At 51.9% G+C, this 17,863-nt stretch overlaps 1 protein-coding gene across 1 annotated transcript in view; it reads left to right on the plus strand.

Annotated features, from left to right (window-relative positions):
- The first annotated feature begins 10,655 nt into the window (after nt 1-10,655).
- The window catches only part of bnip3 (BCL2 interacting protein 3), a 46,715-nt gene continuing 39,507 nt past the window's right edge, over nt 10,656-17,863 (plus strand). The window contains exon 1 of the mRNA XM_069899623.1: nt 10,656-10,827. Coding sequence (XP_069755724.1) covers nt 10,788-10,827 — 40 coding nt within the window. The 5' untranslated portion in view covers nt 10,656-10,787. The remainder of the gene's footprint in view (nt 10,828-17,863) is intronic.

Genomic DNA, 17,863 nt, shown 5'->3' on the forward strand with positions numbered 1-17,863 from the left:
TGGGTTGGGGTTGGGTGTTGGGTTTTTCCTCCTTTGTCTTTTGTCAGTGAGGTGGGCTCTGCGGTCTTCTTCAAAGGAGGTTGCTGCCCGCCGAACTGTGAGGCGCCAAGATGCACAGTTTGAGGCGATATCAGCCCACTGGCGGTGGTCAATGTGGCAGGCACCAAGAGATTTCTTTAGGCAGTCCTTGTACCTCTTCTTTAGTGCACCTCTGTCTTGGTGGCCAGTGGAGAGCTCGCCATATAACACGATCTTGGGAAGGCGATGGTCCTCCATTCTGGAGACGTGACCTACCCAGCGCAGTTGGATCTTCAGCAGCGTGGATTCGATGCTGTCGGCCTCTGCCATCTCGAGTACTTCGACGTTGGTGATGAAGTCGCTCCAATGAATGTTGAGGATGGAGCGGAGACAATGCTGGTGGAAGCGTTCTAGGAGTCGTAGGTGATGCCGGTAGAGGACCCATGATTCAGAGCCGAACAGGAGTGTGGGTATTACATCCGGTACCGCACGGATGGCAGTCTCTTCAATCTGAGGCGCCTGCAAGCTCACACCAAGACACAAGAGCAACTTGTCCGTGAACTACTCTTTGCAGATGATGCCGCTTTAGTTGCCCATTCAGAGCCAGCTCTTCAGTGCTTGATGTCCTGTTTTGCGGGAACTGCCAAAATGTTTGGCCTGGAAGTCAGCCTGAAGAAAACTGAGGTCCTCCATCAGCCAGCTCCCCACCATGACTACCAGTCCCCCCACATCTCCATCGGGCACACAAAACTCAAAACGGTCAACCAGTTTACCTATCTCGCCTGCACCATTTCATCGGATTCAAGGATCGACAACGAGATAGACAACAGACTCGCCAAGGCAAATAGCGCCTTTGGAAGACTACACAAAAGAGTCTGGAAAAACAACCAACTGAAAAACCTCACAAAGATTAGCATATACAGAGCCGTTGTCATACCCACACTCCTGTCAAACCTCCCATGTGGGACCTTGTCAACAGCCTTACTAAAATCCATGTAGACAACATTCACAGCCTTCCCTTCATCAACTTTCCTGGTAACCTCTTCAAAAAAACTCTAAGATTGGTTAAACAAAACCTAACATGCACAAAGCAATCCCTAATTAGTCCATAGCTATCCAATAATTATATATCCGATCTCTTAGAACACCTTCCAATAATTTTCCTATAACTGACATCAGGCTCACTGGCCTATAATTTACAGGGTTACTTTAGGAGCCTTTTGTGAACAACGGAACAATGTGAGCTACCCTCCAATCCTCTCGCACCTCACCCGTGGCTATGGACATTTTAAATATTTCTGCTAGAGCCCCCCTGTAACTTCTACACTAGCCTCCCTTAAGGTCCAAAGGAATATCTTATTAGGCCCTGGGGATTTATCCATACTTATTTGCTTTAATGCAGCAAACACCTCCTCCTATGTAATCTATATAGGTTGCATGACCTCACTGCTTATTTTCCTTACTTCCCATGACCGTGCCCTTCTCCTGAGTAAATACTAATGAAAAAAGGAACTATTTAAGACCTCTCCCTTCTCTTTTGGCTCCTGACAAAGCCAACCACTCTGATTTTCAAGGGATCCAATTTTATCCTTTACTATCCTTTTGGTCTTAATATACCTGTAGAAACCCTTAAGATTTTCCTTCGCACTTTCGGGCGAACCAACCTCGTGTCTTCCTGATGGTTTTCTTGAGGGTTTTTTTTTTGCATTTTTATATTCCTCAACGACTTCATTTGCTCCGTGTTGCCTCTACCTGTTAGACACCTCTCTCTTCTTCTATGGGGATAAGGCTGGAAAGGGGTACTGATGGTAGTGATCAGCCATGATCTGTAAAATGGCGGTGCTGGCTCAACGGGCCGAAGGGCCTACTCCAGCTCCTATTGTCTATTGTCTAAACCAGACCCCCAATATTCCTCGAAAACCAAGGTTCCCTATACCTGCTAACATGGCCTTTAATCCTGACAGGAACATATGAACTCAAAATTTCACCTTTGAAGATCCTCCACTTACCTTGCAAATCCTTGCCCAAAAACAACTTATCCCAATCCACACATTCAAAGTCCTTTCTCATTTCCTCAAAATTGGCCTTTCTCCAACTTAGAATCTCAACCCGAGGACCAGGCCTATCCTTCTATATAGTTAACTTGAAACTAATGGCATTATGATCATTGGACCCCAAATTTTCCTCTGCATATACTTGTCACCTGTCCTGTCTCGTTCCCTAAAAGGAGATCCAGTATTGCCCTCTCTCTAGTTGGTATCTCTACATATTGATTTAGAAAACCTTCCTGAACACATTTGACAAACACTCGGCCATCCATCCATCCATCCATCCATCCCAGTCAATATGTGGAAAGTTAAAATCTCCTACCATCACAACCTTCTGTTTCCTGCAGCTGTCTATTATCTCTCTATAGATTTACTCCTCCAATTCTTGTTGACTATTGTATGGTATATAATACTACCCCATCAGTGTGATCATTCCTTTTCCATTTCTCAGCTCCACCCATATAGCCTCAGTGGACAAGCCCTGTGGTCTGTCCTACCTGAGCACAGCTGTGATATTTTCCCTGATGAGCAATGGTACTCCTCCCCTTTTCATCCCCCCGCCCCCATTCTAATCACATCTAAAGCAATGGAAGTCTGGGACATTGAGCAGCCACTCCTGGCCCTCCTACAACCAAGTTTCACTAATGGCTACAATGTCACAAGCTCTAAGCTTGTCTGCCTTTCGTACAATACTCCTTGCATTGAAATAGAAACACCTGAGAACATTTCCACCACATTTAACTTCTAACGGTGCATGCAATTTTCACATAATCTTTTCCCTCCTCCACTCCTCTGTCTGCTCTGTTTCCCCTCCCCCTGCAAATCTAATTCATACCCACCACAGCAGCACTAGCGAACCCCTTTCCTGCAAAAATATTAATCCCCCTTCAGTTCAGATGCAAACTGTCCCATCGGAACCTTCCCTGGAAGATCCAGAAACCTGAAGCCCTCCCTCCTGCACCATGTCTTTAGCTGCATTATTCTCCTCCTTCTAACCTCACCAGCACTTGGCATGGGTAACAATTCTGAGATCACTACCCTAGAGGTCCTGTCCTTCAACCTAGCACCTGACTTCCTGAACACTCTTGCAGGACCTCCTTACCCTTCCTACCCATGACATGGTCCTTTGGAGGACCATGACATCTAGCTGCTCGCTCGCCCTCCCTTCGGAGAATGGTTGAACTTGATCTGAAATATATCTGACCCTGGCACAAGGGAGGCAACAGAGCATACCATCCAGGATATCTCTTATCTGTCCCCCTAACTATGGAATCCCCTATCACTACAGTTCTCACCTTCTCCTCCCTTCCCTTCTTAGCCACAGGACCAGAATCTAGGCCAGAGGCCTGATCTCTGTGGCCTGTCTAACTATGGAATCCCCTATCACTACAGTTCTCACCTTCTCCTCCCTTCCCTTCTTAGCCACAGGACCAGAATCTAGGCCAGAGGCCTGATCTCTGTGGCCTGTCCCTGGCAGGTCTTTCCCTCCCCTCCCTCACCCCAGCAGTATCCAAATGTTACTGAGGGAGATGGCTACAGGGGTCCACTTCAGTGGTGTGGCAGGGAGGGACAGTAGGACCCTGATCCATCTGTTTGAGGTAAATAGGATTTTAAATAAAAATTGGTATTGATAACCAAAGAATATGTCTAACTTAATCAATCCCCTAAATACTGGTTGGTTACCAGCAGGAAGTGTCAATCTACTTGTGAATATTTTCATGGAATGTAGGAATTGTTTTTTTGTTTTTTTTTAAATTTTTTTATTTTTCACACCATAAATCACATTAGCCATGATATACACTATTTCTCTCACACATATACAGTGACTTTTTCTCCCCCCCCCCTTTCCTCCCAAACCATCCCCCCACCCCCCCCTCTCATCCATTTTAGGTATACAATCTAGGTTGCATTAAGCCAGTCAGACAATGTTGTCATTCAACAAAATTACACCAGAAATTCTACTGAGTCCATTCTTTTCTTTCCTTCTCCTTCCATCAACTTAGGTAATGTTTGTCCCCGGTAGGTTTTCGCTATTGTATTCAATGCAAGGCTCCCATACTTGTTCGAACACTTCAATATTATTTCTTAACCAATATGTCACTTTTTCTAATGGAATACATTTACTCATTTAAATTTGGTAGTTTCTTCCTTTTAATTTGGTTATGTGTTCCATTAATATTTAAAGACATATAGTTCAGCGTAGCCCTTTTATATTTTGTTTATCTTCTCTTTCCGTTTTTCCATCATTACCTTTCCTCCTTTTCCATTTCTGTTTTCTTATTTTCAACTCTTTATAAGACAACATTCTGAATGTAGGAATTGTTGAATGGAAAAAAAGTATGTTCTCATTTAGCTTCCAGCATCCTAGTATGTAGTTGGATGGAAAAAAAACCAAAATAGTTAACTAATTACTAATCAATCACAATAGGATATCTTGCAACAGAAAATAGTGAAAATTAATCAGCAGATCAGGTAACATAATGTTGAGAAAAAATTGACTTTTACCTCATTGAGAATCTTTCATCAGAAATATAAGATCCCGATATGATACGACGCTAATCCCTGTGATTAACAGGTTTGGAACTTTAGCTACAAAATTATTTGTCCTTCCTAAACAGTTTCCAGAAGGTGGCGACATAAATTGACAGTGGCAACAATAATGTTTGGAACTTTCATTCATCGGCCAGGGCAATGAGTACAAGGGTTGCTACATCATGCTGCAACTGAATAAGATGTTGTTGTGTCTGGACTTTTTTTCCAAGATTGTTGTAAGAGTCAGAGTTCATCTCAACTGTATCTCTGTGATATCAGCATACAAATGCATACTAGTTCACTTTGTCCTTCTAGACTGCTCCAGAATTTAATAAAAAAAGGGTAGCACATTTGGTGTAGTGGTTAGTGCAACTGCACAAGTGATCAGGATCAGGGTTTGAATCCTGCGCTCTCTGTAAGGAGTTTGTAAGTTCTCCCAATGTCTGCATTGGTTTTCTTCCACCGTTCAAAACATATCAGGGGTGTAGCTTAATGGGGCATAAATTGGGTGGCACAGACTTGTGGGCTGTATATCTAAATTTTTTTAAAATATAGCATTTTTAATAACATTTTACTTGTTGTAAACATTCAGCCCTTTGCTTATCAAAAAGTTACTTTGAACTTAAATTTATTCAAAGCTTGTGCTTCCGTTGACTTTTGCGATGATGACCCTCAGAAAGAAAAATCTATCTTATTTCTGTTCGACTGGACCACCCCTTATTATCAAATCATTCCTAGTTTTACATTCTCCCTTAAGCAAAAGCATTGTTTCCACATCCACCCGGTTACAATCCATTCAGGATCTTGTATGTTTTGATCAACGCTCCTCTCCCTTTTCTAAACTTCAATCAGTCCAAACCTAACCTATGCGACCTTCCCTCATTTCATCACCTGACCATTTCAAACTTCTGAACCTTTTCTCAATTGCTTCCAATGCACCAATAATCTTCCTTAAATAAATTCAATTCTCTACACCAGGGGTGTCAAACTCTAATTCACAGAGGGCCAAAATTAAAAACTTGGACTCAGTCGTGGGCCAAACTAAATATTTATTGAAAATTTTCAACAACATCTGCATGTTTTCTCTTCTTTCAACATATGTAATGTTAAACTTTTTCTTATTAAAATAAATGTTTAATAATAGTTTTGGTTAAACTCTTTCCAGAAGAAGCATTAACAAGTGAGAAATAAAATATTCAATAAATAATATTTCTCTATAGCCTTTAAGCTCCTTTTAAATGTATTTTTTTTTCACAAGCCAACAAGTCAAAAAAGTAACAACTTGCTTCAATGAAAATCCAATCTTTCAACTAGGAACAGTCCAAAGTGATCCAAAGAAAATATGAATCCAAGCTTAGCTTGCTCCACTGTGATTTACTCTGATGCACCTGGGTCTAAACCAGATACTTGGCATCTCTTCTTAGATGCAAGTTCATCAAACTCTGGGGTCAGAGTTTGCCTCCCACCTGTCTTGAAAGGTCCTGTTTTCTGTCTTTCGTTTGGCCATTTTTCGTAAGGGGTTTATTACATGTGAGTTTGGCGACAGGTTGCAGATGCCAATGAAAGTAAAGAGAGGAGGTGGGGCCGGTGCCAATGCATTTGCAAAGCATTCTGGGATTTGTACTATTAGCTGTGCATGCGCTCTACTGGCGCAGTGGCCAGCGGGCCAGCTCTAATACATATTTGATATGATCTTGCGGGCCAAATATAATTATATCACGGGCCAAATTTGGCCCGCGGGCCTGAGTTTGACATGTGTGCTCTACACAGTACTTTATTAACTGAAGCAAAGTCTCCCTATTTTTGTATTCAAGAAATTGAGCAATAAGCAAAAGGAATTACCTGCTCCACTTGCAATTATGCAGCAGGGGAGCCAGATTTTTCCATCTCTCAGATGTCTGCTGTGTTTCATTATTTAGATTATATGCTTTTTCAGCCAAAAAGGACATATTTGCTGTTCCAATGTATTGACTATGCCACTTGTCACTAAAGGAAACAGGGTTCTGCCTGCAGGCGGCCGGCAGGGACCATCAGGGGGGCTGTCAGGGAGCGGTCAGCAGAGTTGACAGGAGGCAGCCAGTGGCAATAGTGCAAGGCCGGGGAATTCTGTGACAGCCCCACCAGACGCTCCACCCTCCAGCACCTCACTGGGCCGTTTGGCCTTCAGGGCCGCTCGTTGGTGCCAGCAGCTAAAAGCAATATTAGTGGGAAAAATGGCCATCTTTCCTACCCATAATCACCCACACAGCTGGAACTGCTCTGCGTTTCCCTGGCTGGTGCTGGCACTAGCAGAGTAGTTTCAGCTGCATGGGGGATTATAGGTAGGGAAGACGGCCATTTTGCCAGTGATCCTGCATTGAGCCGCCGTCAACTACCAGTTGCATGCTGGAATAACCCTGAAGCAGCTGCTCTGAGATGCTGACCCAGAGCAGTGCTTTGGGGTGCTCAAGTAAGTGGGATGGTATCTGCTTTGGGCTAGCTCGGCTAAGGACTCGGATATTGGGTGGGCAAGGTGAGGAAAGTGGTGTCCCCCTGCAAGTGGCACCCAGGGTATGTGCCCTAGTTGCCATACCTTAGATACGCCTATGTCTCTCCTGATCACTGCTGTCCCCTCCCCGTCCTTTTCCTCCTGTCATCTCCTGCCTTGGCTGCCCACTTCCCCCCCCACCCATCTGATTGTTTGGATGCTGGCCAACACTCTACCAGACCTTGATGAGTTGCTCAATACTGAAACGTCAGTTCTCTATCTTTACCTTTGCTATATAAAGGACATTGTTTGACCTGCTGAGTCTCTCCAGCAGTTTTTTTTTTGAAAATTTTATTTTCTATTTGCGTCAAAACGTATACCGTATTTATCCATAACAAAAATGATAAAATTATGACAAAAATTTTTCAATTTTTATATATTTTCTCCCCCCCCCACACCCTTCCCTCCCCCGAAAAGTAGGGCAAAAAAGAAAAGAAAAAACTTGTCTAATAAACCTATATCTTTTAATTAATTAATTGCAGTTTACATAACAGTTTTAAACCATTAACTAATTAGGGTGGGTTGGATGGGGGTCTGGTGGATGCTGTAGGTAAAGTCTTGGCAATAAAATCCATGTAGGGTTTCCCAATCTTATCAAATTTTTCTGGTTGATTTCGTAAATTATACATTATTCTCTATAGCGGTATACAAATTAATAATTCCGTTCGTCTTCTATTCAACCCCACAATATTGCCAGATTTCCATGTTACAGCTATAGATTTCTTTGCTATTGCTACACCTAAAATCTTCTTTTGATAAACATCTAACTTCAATTGGGAAATATCCCCCAATAAAAATACTCTGGGACCCTTCAAAATCTGCGTCTTCAAAATTGGTCCCAATAAAATACTTGTATCCTTCCAAAACTTATCTACCTTTTCTCATGGCCAGACTGCATGCAGGAAAGATCCTACTTCTTTATCGCATCTAAAACATTGTTCCGAACATGTTCGAATTAAGTGCTTGCAATTTGTATGGAGTAAAAAGTTAAATGGTACCAGTTGATATCTAACACGAGTCTCTCCAGCATTTCTCCAGCGTTTCTTGTCACCACGCTGCCCCATTCCGACCTTCTAGGAGGATGTGACTTGGGGAGCCCCTCTCAATCCCCGCCAAATGAGTTATCGAGAGTGCTCAGAGCAGCAGGTGAGCGAGTCCTACTTGTCTGTCTGTGTCTGCACCATCTTCCTCGCTGCCCAGTCGCTGCCCAGTCGCTGCCCAGTCGCTGCCCAGTCGCTGCCCAGTCGCTGCCCAGTCGCTGCCCAGTCGCTGCCCAGTCGCTGCCCAGTCGCTGCCCAGTCGCTGCCCAGTCGCTGCCCAGTCGCTGCCCAGTCGCTGCCCAGTCGCTGCCCAGTCGCTGCCCAGTCGCTGCCCAGTCGCTGCCCAGTCGCTGCCCAGTCGCTGCCCAGTCGCTGCCCAGTCGCTGCCCAGTCGCTGCCCAGTCGCTGCCCAGTCGCTGCCCAGTCGCTGCCCAGTCGCTGCCCAGTCGCTGCCCAGTCGCTGCCCAGTCGCTGCCCAGTCGCTGCCCAGTCGCTGCCCAGTCGCTGCCCAGTCGCTGCCCAGTCGCTGCCCAGTCGCTGCCCAGTCGCTGCCCAGTCGCTGCCCAGTCGCTGCCCAGTCGCTGCCCAGTCGCTGCCCAGTCGCTGCCCAGTCGCTGCCCAGTCGCTGCCCAGTCGCTGCCCAGTCGCTGCCCAGTCGCTGCCCAGTCGCTGCCCAGTCGCTGCCCAGTCGCTGCCCAGTCGCTGCCCAGTCGCTGCCCAGTCGCTGCCCAGTCGCTGCCCAGTCGCTGCCCAGTCGCTGCCCAGTCGCTGCCCAGTCGCTGCCCAGTCGCTGCCCAGTCGCTGCCCAGTCGCTGCCCAGTCGCTGCCCAGTCGCTGCCCAGTCGCTGCCCAGTCGCTGCCCAGTCGCTGCCCAGTCGCTGCCCAGTCGCTGCCCAGTCGCTGCCCAGTCGCTGCCCAGTCGCTGCCCAGTCGCTGCCCAGTCGCTGCCCAGTCGCTGCCCAGTCGCTGCCCAGTCGCTGCCCAGTCGCTGCCCAGTCGCTGCCCAGTCGCTGCCCAGTCGCTGCCCAGTCGCTGCCCAGTCGCTGCCCAGTCGCTGCCCAGTCGCTGCCCAGTCGCTGCCCAGTCGCTGCCCAGTCGCTGCCCAGTCGCTGCCCAGTCGCTGCCCAGTCGCTGCCCAGTCGCTGCCCAGTCGCTGCCCAGTCGCTGCCCAGTCGCTGCCCAGTCGCTGCCCAGTCGCTGCCCAGTCGCTGCCCAGTCGCTGCCCAGTCGCTGCCCAGTCGCTGCCCAGTCGCTGCCCAGTCGCTGCCCAGTCGCTGCCCAGTCGCTGCCCAGTCGCTGCCCAGTCGCTGCCCAGTCGCTGCCCAGTCGCTGCCCAGTCGCTGCCCAGTCGCTGCCCAGTCGCTGCCCAGTCGCTGCCCAGTCGCTGCCCAGTCGCTGCCCAGTCGCTGCCCAGTCGCTGCCCAGTCGCTGCCCAGTCGCTGCCCAGTCGCTGCCCAGTCGCTGCCCAGTCGCTGCCCAGTCGCTGCCCAGTCGCTGCCCAGTCGCTGCCCAGTCGCTGCCCAGTCGCTGCCCAGTCGCTGCCCAGTCGCTGCCCAGTCGCTGCCCAGTCGCTGCCCAGTCGCTGCCCAGTCGCTGCCCAGTCGCTGCCCAGTCGCTGCCCAGTCGCTGCCCAGTCGCTGCCCAGTCGCTGCCCAGTCGCTGCCCAGTCGCTGCCCAGTCGCTGCCCAGTCGCTGCCCAGTCGCTGCCCAGTCGCTGCCCAGTCGCTGCCCAGTCGCTGCCCAGTCGCTGCCCAGTCGCTGCCCAGTCGCTGCCCAGTCGCTGCCCAGTCGCTGCCCAGTCGCTGCCCAGTCGCTGCCCAGTCGCTGCCCAGTCGCTGCCCAGTCGCTGCCCAGTCGCTGCCCAGTCGCTGCCCAGTCGCTGCCCAGTCGCTGCCCAGTCGCTGCCCAGTCGCTGCCCAGTCGCTGCCCAGTCGCTGCCCAGTCGCTGCCCAGTCGCTGCCCAGTCGCTGCCCAGTCGCTGCCCAGTCGCTGCCCAGTCGCTGCCCAGTCGCTGCCCAGTCGCTGCCCAGTCGCTGCCCAGTCGCTGCCCAGTCGCTGCCCAGTCGCTGCCCAGTCGCTGCCCAGTCGCTGCCCAGTCGCTGCCCAGTCGCTGCCCAGTCGCTGCCCAGTCGCTGCCCAGTCGCTGCCCAGTCGCTGCCCAGTCGCTGCCCAGTCGCTGCCCAGTCGCTGCCCAGTCGCTGCCCAGTCGCTGCCCAGTCGCTGCCTCAACAAATTCAGCTTCTGTTGTCTGGGAGGATTCGCTCGCACTCACGATGTGCGGAGCGGCGATGTCCGCCGGATTAGGACTTAGCGGAGTGGCCAAATGAACCTTCTCCGCCGCGGCTCCACCCGCCCATTTATGAATGATGACGAGCTCGTCTTCCATTGGTTTCGCTCGTTCGACCCTCATTTGCCATTGGCCCAGCCCCCGCGCTGGGTAAACAGAGCCGCCCCCGAGAACGTGCGTTCCCGCCCCTCTGGGCCCCGCCCCCTGAGTGCTCATTCCCTGAGCGCGTCCGACGGACTGGGTCCCCGCTGCTGACGGGCTCATGTGACTGCAGGTGTCGGGGGGTTTGGGCCGAGCTCCGGGAGGGAGTCGGGACGGACGGCGGCGCCGCCATCATGAGCGAGCGACAGAGCCATCAGGACGAGGGCCTGCAGGGTACGTGGGGCTGGGCCTGGGGGGCGGGCGGGCGGGGGGGGGGGGTAACGAGGGCCTGCGGGGCGGGCGGGGGGGGTACGAGGGCCTGCGGGGCGGGCGGGGGGGGGGTACGAGGGCCTGCGGGGCGGGCGGGGGGGGGTACGAGGGCCTGCGGGGCGGGCGGGGGGGGGGTACGAGGGCCTGCGGGGCGGGCGGGGGGGGGGTACGAGGGCCTGCGGGGCGGGCGGGCGGGGGGGGGTACGAGGGCCTGCGGGGCGGGCGGGCGGGGGGGGGTACGAGGGCCTGCGGGGCGGGCGGGCGGGGGGGGGTACGAGGGCCTGCGGGGCGGGCGGGCGGGGGGGTGTACGAGGGCCTGCGGGGCGGGCGGGCGGGGGGGGGTACGAGGGCCTGCGGGGCGGGCGGGCGGGCGGGGGGGGGGGTACGAGGGCCTGCGGGGCGGGGCGGGCACGAGGGCCTGCGGGGGGGGGCGGGCACGAGGGCCTGCGGGGGGGGGCGGGCACGAGGGCCTGCGGGGGGGGGCGGGCACGAGGGCCTGCGGGGGGGGGCGGGCACGAGGGCCTGCGGGGGGGGCGGGCACGAGGGCCTGCGGGGGGGGGCGGGCACGAGGGCCTGCGGGGGGGGGCGGGCACGAGGGCCTGCGGGGGGGGGCGGGCACGAGGGCCTGCGGGGGGGGGCGGGCACGAGGGCCTGCGGGGGGGGGCGGGCACGAGGGCCTGCGGGGGGGGGCGGGCACGAGGGCCTGCGGGGGGGGGCGGGCACGAGGGCCTGCGGGGGGGGGCGGGCACGAGGGCCTGCGGGGGGGGGGCGGGCACGAGGGCCTGCGGGGGGGGGCGGGCACGAGGGCCTGCGGGGGGGGGCGGGCACGAGGGCCTGCGGGGGGGGGCGGGCACGAGGGCCTGCGGGGGGGGGCGGGCACGAGGGCCTGCGGGGGGGGGGCGGGCACGAGGGCCTGCGGGGGGGGGCGGGCACGAGGGCCTGCGGGGGGGGGCGGGCACGAGGGCCTGCGGGGGGGGGCGGGCACGAGGGCCTGCGGGGGGGGGGGCGGGCACGAGGGCCTGCGGGGGGGGGGCGGGCACGAGGGCCTGCGGGGGGGGGGGCGGGCACGAGGGCCTGCGGGGGGGGGCGGGCACGAGGGCCTGCGGGGGGGGGCGGGCACGAGGGCCTGCGGGGGGGGGCGGGCACGAGGGCCTGCGGGGGGGGGCGGGCACGAGGGCCTGCGGGGGGGGGCGGGCACGAGGGCCTGCGGGGGGGGGCGGGCACGAGGGCCTGCGGGGGGGGGGCGGGCACGAGGGCCTGCGGGGGGGGGCGGGCACGAGGGCCTGCGGGGGGGGGCGGGCACGAGGGCCTGCGGGGGGGGGCGGGCACGAGGGCCTGCGGGGGGGGGCGGGCACGAGGGCCTGCGGGGGGGGGGGATACGAGGGCCTGCGGGGCGGGCGGGGGGGGCACGAGGGCCTGCGGGGAACGGGGGGTCTGCGGAGGGGGCGGGGGGTTTACGAGGGCCTGCGGGGCGGGCGGGGCGGGCGGCGGGGGGAGGGTACGAGGGCCTGCGGGGCGGGCGGGGGGGGGCACGAGGGCCTGCGGGGAACGGGGGGTCTGCGGAGCGGGCGGGGGGTTTACGAGGGCCTGCGGGGAGGGCGGGGGGGGGGAACGGGTGGCCGGCGGGGCGCGGGCGGGGGGCCGGCGGGGCGCGGGCGGGGGGCCGGCGGGGCGGACTGGGACTGGGCATCGAGCGCTGGTTTCTGTTGGTCAGGGGGAGAATGGACAGTGGACATCCTGGTTGGGGGGGGGTGTGATCCTGGTTAAGGGGTGGGGTGTGATCCTGGTTAAGGGGTGGGGTGTGATCCTGGTTAAGGGGTGGGGTGTGATCCTGGTTAAGGTGGGGGGGGGTGATCCTGGTTAAGGCTGGGGGGGGGGGTGATCCTGGTTAAGGCTGGGGGGGGGGTGATCCTGGTTAAGGGGGGGGGGGTGATCCTGGTTAAGGGGGGGGGTGATCCTGGTTAAGGCGGGGGGGTGATCCTGGTTAAGGCGGGGGGGGGGTGATCCTGGTTAAGGCGGGGGGGGGGTGATCCTGGTTAAGGCGGGGGGGGGTGATCCTGGTTAAGGCGGGGGGGGGTGATCCTGGTTAAGGCGGGGGGGGTGATCCTGGTTAAGGCGGGGGGGGGTGATCCTGGTTAAGGCGGGGGGGGGTGATCCTGGTTAAGGCGGGGGGGGTGATCCTGGTTAAGGCGGGGGGGGGTGATCCTGGTTAAGGCGGGGGGGGTGATCCTGGTTAAGGCGGGGGGGGGGATCCTGGTTAAGGCGGGGGGGGGGTGATCCTGGTTAAGGCGGGGGGGGGGTGATCCTGGTTAAGGCGGGGGGGGTGATCCTGGTTAAGGCGGGGGGGGGTGATCCTGGTTAAGGCGGGGGGGGGTGATCCTGGTTAAGGCGGGGGGGGGGGTGATCCTGGTTAAGGCGGGGGGGGTGATCCTGGTTAAGGCGGGGGGGGGTGATCCTGGTTAAGGCGGGGGCGGGGTGATCCTGGTTAAGGCGGGGGGGGTGATCCTGGTTAAGGCGGGGGGGGGTGATCCTGGTTAAGGCGGGGGGGGGGTGATCCTGGTTAAGGCGGGGGGGGGTGATCCTGGTTAAGGCGGGGGGGGGGTGATCCTGGTAAGGGGAGGGTCCTGGTGAAGTGGAATGTGTGTTCCATTCTCCCTCTTCATGATCATTCCCTCCACTCACAATCTGCCCTGTAATTTACCTGCTGACTAGAGGTGTTGGTGGTATCCAGTCTTTAATTTCTCCTTGAATAGACTACATAACTAATTTGATCGGTGGAGACTATTTTCTTTGGCTTTGATTCCATTGTTTATTTTATTGAACAGCTTTTGCAACTTCTAGTTGCAATCAAAGATGTACTTTGAGCATGCAATCTCTGCTGTGATGAAGCAAACATGGAAACATGAGTCCATTAAGATGCCGTGAATAATAATGTGATAATGACTTGTTTTTGTGTTTGTGATGTTGACTGTAGAGTAAATATTGAATAGAACCGTCAGGCGCACTGGGTGAGGCAGAGTGGTGAGGTGATGATTGCAGACGATAAAGAGTAGATCTAGTTGATGGGTGAAGGAAAAGATAACTCACTATAAATGATCTGTAATTGCAGCCATGTTGGGTTAATTTCCAGAAGTTGATTTTTGCTCATTTCCTTTTCATGAGATTGGATCATTTTGGTTTTTAAGCTCTGCAAATGATGTGACACCAAAGGCAAATTATTAGTTCTGATTGAAATTGCCCAATACTAGGATTTATATATGATAAATGTCGTATGATTCAGATTGGATTGATGATCTGTCTGGAGGAATGAGAACGTGTATGCATCCTGCAGTCTATCTTTATTAAATGTTCCTCTTTCTTCATTGAATATAGAATTAGATTCCAGCAAGATTTTAGTTGTTTTGTTCTTTAATCCTGCTCTGTTAGCTAGATTCTTAAAGCATTCCGTTAAACATCAGGGTGTTTGCAAATGGAGAATTCAGTGTCATTTCAAGAACCATGGTTTCTCAACTGATATTTTGTTGGCATTTTGAGCTCCTTTGTATTTGGCATGCATAATCTCAGATAGAATCAATTTATTAGAGGAGTATTTACCATCTCAGGCTGCATCCGTTGAGATTAAAACAGGATTAAAGTTTTATGACTGAGAATTAGTCATCTGAAATGCTAAATGTTTCCAGCTCAGCAGGTCAGTTTGACCTGCAGAGCTCTTCCAACATATTTTGTTTTCATTCCTGAATTTCGGAATGCAAGGCAAACTTGCTTTTATCACAAAATCTTGCCTAGAGAAATTAAAATGTGAGAATGAAAACTTGGAAGGCAAAAGGACTTTTGTGTAAATACACAAAAGTGTTGGAGGAACTTGGGTCCTGTAGCGTCCATAGGAGGTAAAGATGACCAACGTTTCAGGCATGAGGCCTTTGACAGGGCTGGAGTGAGACACACAAGGGGAGGGGATCTGGAGGAAAGGAGTCACAGGGATAGGGAACGAGAGACTGTTTGGGAGGGACTCCTAATGTAAACTGGAGAAGTCAATATTAATGCCAGTTGGTTGGTGAGTGCCCAGATGGAATATGTTCCTCCAATTTTCAGGTGGTCTGTTCAGTGCATGAGACCCTGGACAGACATGTTGTAATAGGAATAGGATGGGGAATTTAGAGACTGTTTGGGAGGGACTCCTAATGAAAATTGGAGAAGTCAATATTAATGCCAGTTGGTTGGTGAGTGCCCAGATGGAATATGTTCCTCCAATTTGGAGGTGGTCTCAGTTCAGTGCATGAGACCCTGGACAGACATGTTGTCGTAGGAATGGGATGGGGAATTGAAATGGGTGGCCACTGGGAGATCCCCGCTATTACATTGAACAGAACAAAGCTGCTCAACAAAGCAATCTCCCACTCTGTGTTCCGTCTCTCTGATGTAGAGGAGGCCACGCTTCATCTGGAAGGGCTGTTTGGGGCACCAGAATGGTGGTGAGGGAGGGGGTGTGGTCGCAAGTGTGGGCATTTTCTGTGGTCGTAGGGGAAGTACTAAGGGGGTGATTGGTGGGAAGTGATGTGTGGAGGAGGGAATTGCGGAGTGAGTGGTCCCAGCAGAAGGCGGAGAGTATTTATCTGATAATGGGATCATATTGTAGGAAGTGGAAAGCGTGGAGGGTGATGTGTTGGGTGTGGAGATAGGTGGGGTTGGAGGTGATGCCAAGGGGAATCCAGTCCTTATTGCACGTGGAGCCAGAGGGGGCCAAAGCAGATGTGCAGGAAATGGAGGATATGCAGGTGAGGGCCAAGTTGATGTTGGAAGGGATGCCACGTTATTTTGAAAGATGAGGACATCTTGGATGATCTTGCGTGGAAGACTTTGTCCTGGGAGCAAATGTGACGCAGATGGAATCTTTGCTGGGGACAGGGTGTGAAGGTGTGCCGTTGACATAACTGGCTGTTGGTGAGTTTGTGGAAAATGTCTGTCAAGAGTTTGCAACGTGTTCAAAATGTGTTCTCTTTTGAGACTTTTTTGTAAGGTGAATCAATTTTTTTACATTTGGCCAATTGTCAACTCTACATTGTTCATATTAATATTTGTCACTGGAGGTTGTCACCTCTGGCAAGATCAGCAGATCCCTGAATGTGCCATGAACTTGTTAATGACTGTTGAGTAAACCTGTTGTCTCCATCACTGCTTAACAGCATTTGATCCCAACCCTTTTAAAATATTCTGATGCTGTAATTTAAATTCATGTTTACCATAATCCTAGGTAGATCCCCAGATTACTCTTGTAGCGACATAACCACTCTGCTGCCTGTTCCATAATGACAGCAATTTGATTTTCAGGGGAAGCCTTGCAGCTTGTTTTTGTTTTAATGATGTGTATGATGAAAGAAAATGATTACCAAAATATTCCATGAGCCTACTGGGTCTTCACATTGAATGGCCCTGTTAATAATTGCATGTTTGGGAGGGGGTTTAATATAACCACAGCTTTTACAAGTACGTAGTCAAAGAATCCAAATACTGATTAGAGAGAATACATTTTGCACAATCCACATCAGTATGTCTTGGTCACGTTTATTGGACTCAAAATGGACTCTTACATTTGGGGCAAAGATGCTGGGCCGCATGAAGAGTGCAGTTTGCAAAAGCAATATAACAGCTGTTTTTATAGATGACAGGGGTTGTGTACATTTAAGTTAATGATTGAACTCTATATGCAAAACATTTTTAAAAGGTCTCCAAAGGAACAGATGCCTTGAATTTTTTTTTCAAAGGAAAATGCATTATACCTTCTTTTGCTGAGGCTATTTTTAATATTTTATGGATAGTAATTAACACTGGTCTGTGTTCACTTCAGAGCGAATAAGTTGCTGGAATGCAAGTTTAAAATATAATGTACAAGCTCTGACTGGAGTAGCTGACATGGATACAGAAGTTAATTATTTGATTTTTTTTGGATAGGAGGGAAACTACAGCTGCACTTTGTATTGACTATGCACTATATTCTTCAGCATTCACCATGCAGCCATTCTGGCAGAAATTTAGCCAATGTATCTTGGCACAAAAATCAAAGCCATACTTTTGCAAGCTAATATGCACAAGAACTTGATGCTAGTGCTACCATTAGCACTGGGCAGCACAGTTAAGAGTGCAACACTGGCACAGCGCCGGGGACCAACCAGGGCTCAAATCATGCGCTGACTGTAAGGAATTTGTACAATCTCTCTGTGTCTTGAGTGGGTTTTCTCTAACTGTTCAAAATGTACGGGGTGGGGTGAGGTTGTTGGTCAATTTGGTGTAATTGGATAGCACGGGTTCATGGGCTGAAAGGGCCTGTTATTGTGCTGTATATTTAAATTTTCCACGCATAATTCAGTCAGCACATAATAATCACACAAAGAGGTATGGATGCCACAAGACTCGCACCACCAGGTTCAGGAACAGCTGCTATCTTTCCACTGTTAGACTCCTCAACAATAAACTCCGACTTATTGGGTTTTTTCTTCTCTGTATTGCAGTCAGTTTGTTTACATTTCTCTATTTGTTTGCATGTATTAGCATCTTCTTTAGTACAGTTTTTTTACTACCATTAAGCGGTAATTCTGCCCAAACTGCAGGAAAAAAATCTCAGGGAGGGTTGTAAGTGATGTCATGTATGTACTCTGACAATAAATCTGAACTTTGAACAATGTTGAATGCAATGGAGGAGACCACTGTCTTTGTTATCCCTCCTTTGGGAATGGTTGGTAAAAATTCTTGCAGGTTATTTTTGGCAAGATGAATTTTTATTTATTTTAATAGGAAAAATGGAAGATTTTTCAGATAAATGTTGGTATAAATGCTGGAAGTACTTTGTAGGTTAGTATGTGTGGAGAGAAAAACAGCTTAAATGTTTTTGATCTTTGACCTTTCGAGTCAACTTTATTGTCTTCTTTACAAGTACAACCCAACGAAATAGTGTTCTCCAGTCCTCGGCGCAAAATATGCAGACACACAACCAGATATTACACAT

The sequence above is a fragment of the Narcine bancroftii genome, chromosome 10 (assembly GCF_036971445.1).
Source record: "Narcine bancroftii isolate sNarBan1 chromosome 10, sNarBan1.hap1, whole genome shotgun sequence".
Classification (NCBI taxonomy): Eukaryota; Metazoa; Chordata; class Chondrichthyes; order Torpediniformes; family Narcinidae; genus Narcine; species Narcine bancroftii.